We start from the raw sequence: 2,039 nt of genomic DNA, 5'->3' as shown, positions 1-2,039 counted from the left end.
AACTTCCCCCCACCCTCCCTTCCTCGCTCCCTACCCTCCCTCCCTCCCTCCCTCCCTCACTCACCGCGCCGCCATCGCCTTGGCCAAGGCTTTCCCGAACCTGGCGACCGCCTCCTCCACTTCCCCCTCGCTCACGACCAAGGGCGGGACAAAGCGGACGACGCGAGCCCCCGCCGCCACCAGGAGCAGGCCCTCGTCGATGGAGGCCTGCACCACCGGGGCCGCGAGCAAGCCGCTCGCCTCGCTCAGCTCCACCCCGTTGATCAGACCCCACCCCCGCACGTCCTCGATCACGCCCGGGTACTGGGCTTGAAGTTTCCTTAACCCCGCCCGCAGACTCTCCCCGCGAGCCGCGGCGTTCTCGACCAAATGCTCTCGTTCCAAGGCGGCCGTCACCGCCAGCCCCGCCGCGCAGGCCAGCGGGTTTCCCCCGAACGTGGAGGCGTGGTCCCCAGGCTGGAACACATTGGCCCGCTCTTTGCAGAGCATGGCCCCGATCGGCACGCCCCCCCCCAGAGCCTTGGCGGACGTGAACACGTCGGGCTCTACCCCCAGCTGCTCGTAGCCCCAGAGCCGCCCCGTCCGGCCCACGCCCGTTTGGACCTCGTCCACCATCAGCAGGGCCCCAGTCTCGTCGCAGAGCGCTCGAGCCTTGGCGAAGAAGCTCCGGCTCCCCGGTCGGATCCCGCCCTCCCCTTGCAAGGCCTCCATCAGGATCGCCGCCACCCCGCGCCGTTTCTTCCCCGGGAGCCACCCGCGGAGGCGGCCCCAGAAATTGATCCGACGCACCGTCCGCTCCAAGGCCCCGGCGTCGTTGTAGTCGACGTAGACAAATCCCGGGACCAGGGGCTCGAAGCCCCGGTGGTATTTCGGCTGTCCCGTGGCGGTGATGGCGGCCAACGTCCGCCCGTGGAAGGAGGCCTTGGCCGTGATGATGACGGGCTCGCCCAAGCCCAGCTTCTCGTGCGCGTGCTTCCGCGCCAGTTTGATGGCGGCTTCGTTGGCTTCGGCCCCGGAATTGCAGAAAAACACCTTGTCCGCCACGGAATGCTCCACCAGCCAGGCCCCCAGGCGACCCTGCTCGGCGGTGTAGTACAAATTGGAGACGTGGTGCAGTTTCCCCAGTTGCTCCGTCACCGCCGCGGTCAGACCCGGGTTTGCGTGGCCCAAGCAACAGGTGGAAATGCCCGCCACAAAGTCCAAGTATTCCTTCCCCGTAGAGTCCCACAACTTCACGCCCTGGCCCTTCACCATCGTGATGGGGTACCGCCCGTAGGTAGCCATGATGTTCTGGGCAAAAACGGCGGCTTCCGCCGGCAGGGGTCTGGCGGCGTTCTCCGGGGAGGCGGCCAGGCGCATGGGGGCTGGGGAAGGTTCCGAGGCCTGGAAGGCGGGCGGGGCGAGGCGGCGGAGGAGAAGGAGGGGGAAGGCACCGACGGAGTGGGAAAACAGGGAGGACGTGAAAAGCACCGTGAATGCGGTGCGGTGCATGGTGAGAAACACCTGGTCAAGTCTCCAAAAGGCAACGCTCTGTCCCCCAAACTAATGGTGCGACGGCGCGCGGGACCAAGGGGCGGGAAGGTCAAGACAGCGAAAACCAGCACAAAAACACTCGCTTTCCTCCAGGCCCTCCAACCCTGTTAGAACTATGTCGGGGAGGAGGAAGGCGCAGAAGTGAGTCTCAGAAGTGCTCCTGGGCTTGCGGCCCGGGCCGTGGCGTGCTTTTTCTCGGCGGGCTGGGGCCCTGACTGGGGAGCTGTCGCCGAAGGGGGTACGTCACACATCCTCCTTCCATTCAAGCTCTTTGCCGTCCTGGTTTTAAGCCTCTCCCATGCCCCACGGGGCCGCGCGAGGGAAGCCAGGGGCTCCGTACGAAGCCAAGGCCATGGGGCACGCTTTGTCCACACGAACCCCGGCTGCGCCTGACTTTCAGGATCGTGCTCTTTTTACTTCCCCGTTCCTAGAACCTTCCCCACCCCGCATGTTCTTGGGCGAGGAGCGTGGTGGGTTTTGTTCTTTTCGAATTATTTTTGAGTGGG

The 2,039-nt window shown here is 65.7% G+C and overlaps 1 protein-coding gene across 1 annotated transcript; it reads right to left on the bottom strand.

Moving 5' to 3' along the window:
- Positions 1-60: 60 nt before the first annotated feature.
- ARGD (acetylornithine aminotransferase) lies at positions 61-1,491 on the bottom strand (the record flags this gene model as incomplete). The annotated part of the gene is made up of 1 exon (XM_005855122.1): positions 61-1,491. One exon carries the CDS (start codon positions 1,489-1,491, stop codon positions 61-63), a length of 1,431 nt encoding a protein of 476 aa, XP_005855184.1.
- Between the last annotated feature and the right edge of the window lie 548 nt (positions 1,492-2,039).

This window comes from Nannochloropsis gaditana, assembly GCF_000240725.1.
Source record: "Nannochloropsis gaditana CCMP526 unplaced genomic scaffold scaffold284, whole genome shotgun sequence".
In the NCBI taxonomy this organism is placed as follows: Eukaryota; class Eustigmatophyceae; order Eustigmatales; family Monodopsidaceae; genus Microchloropsis; species Microchloropsis gaditana.
Note: the sequence above shows the minus strand (reverse complement) of the source record. Positions and strands in the feature narration are given on the sequence as shown.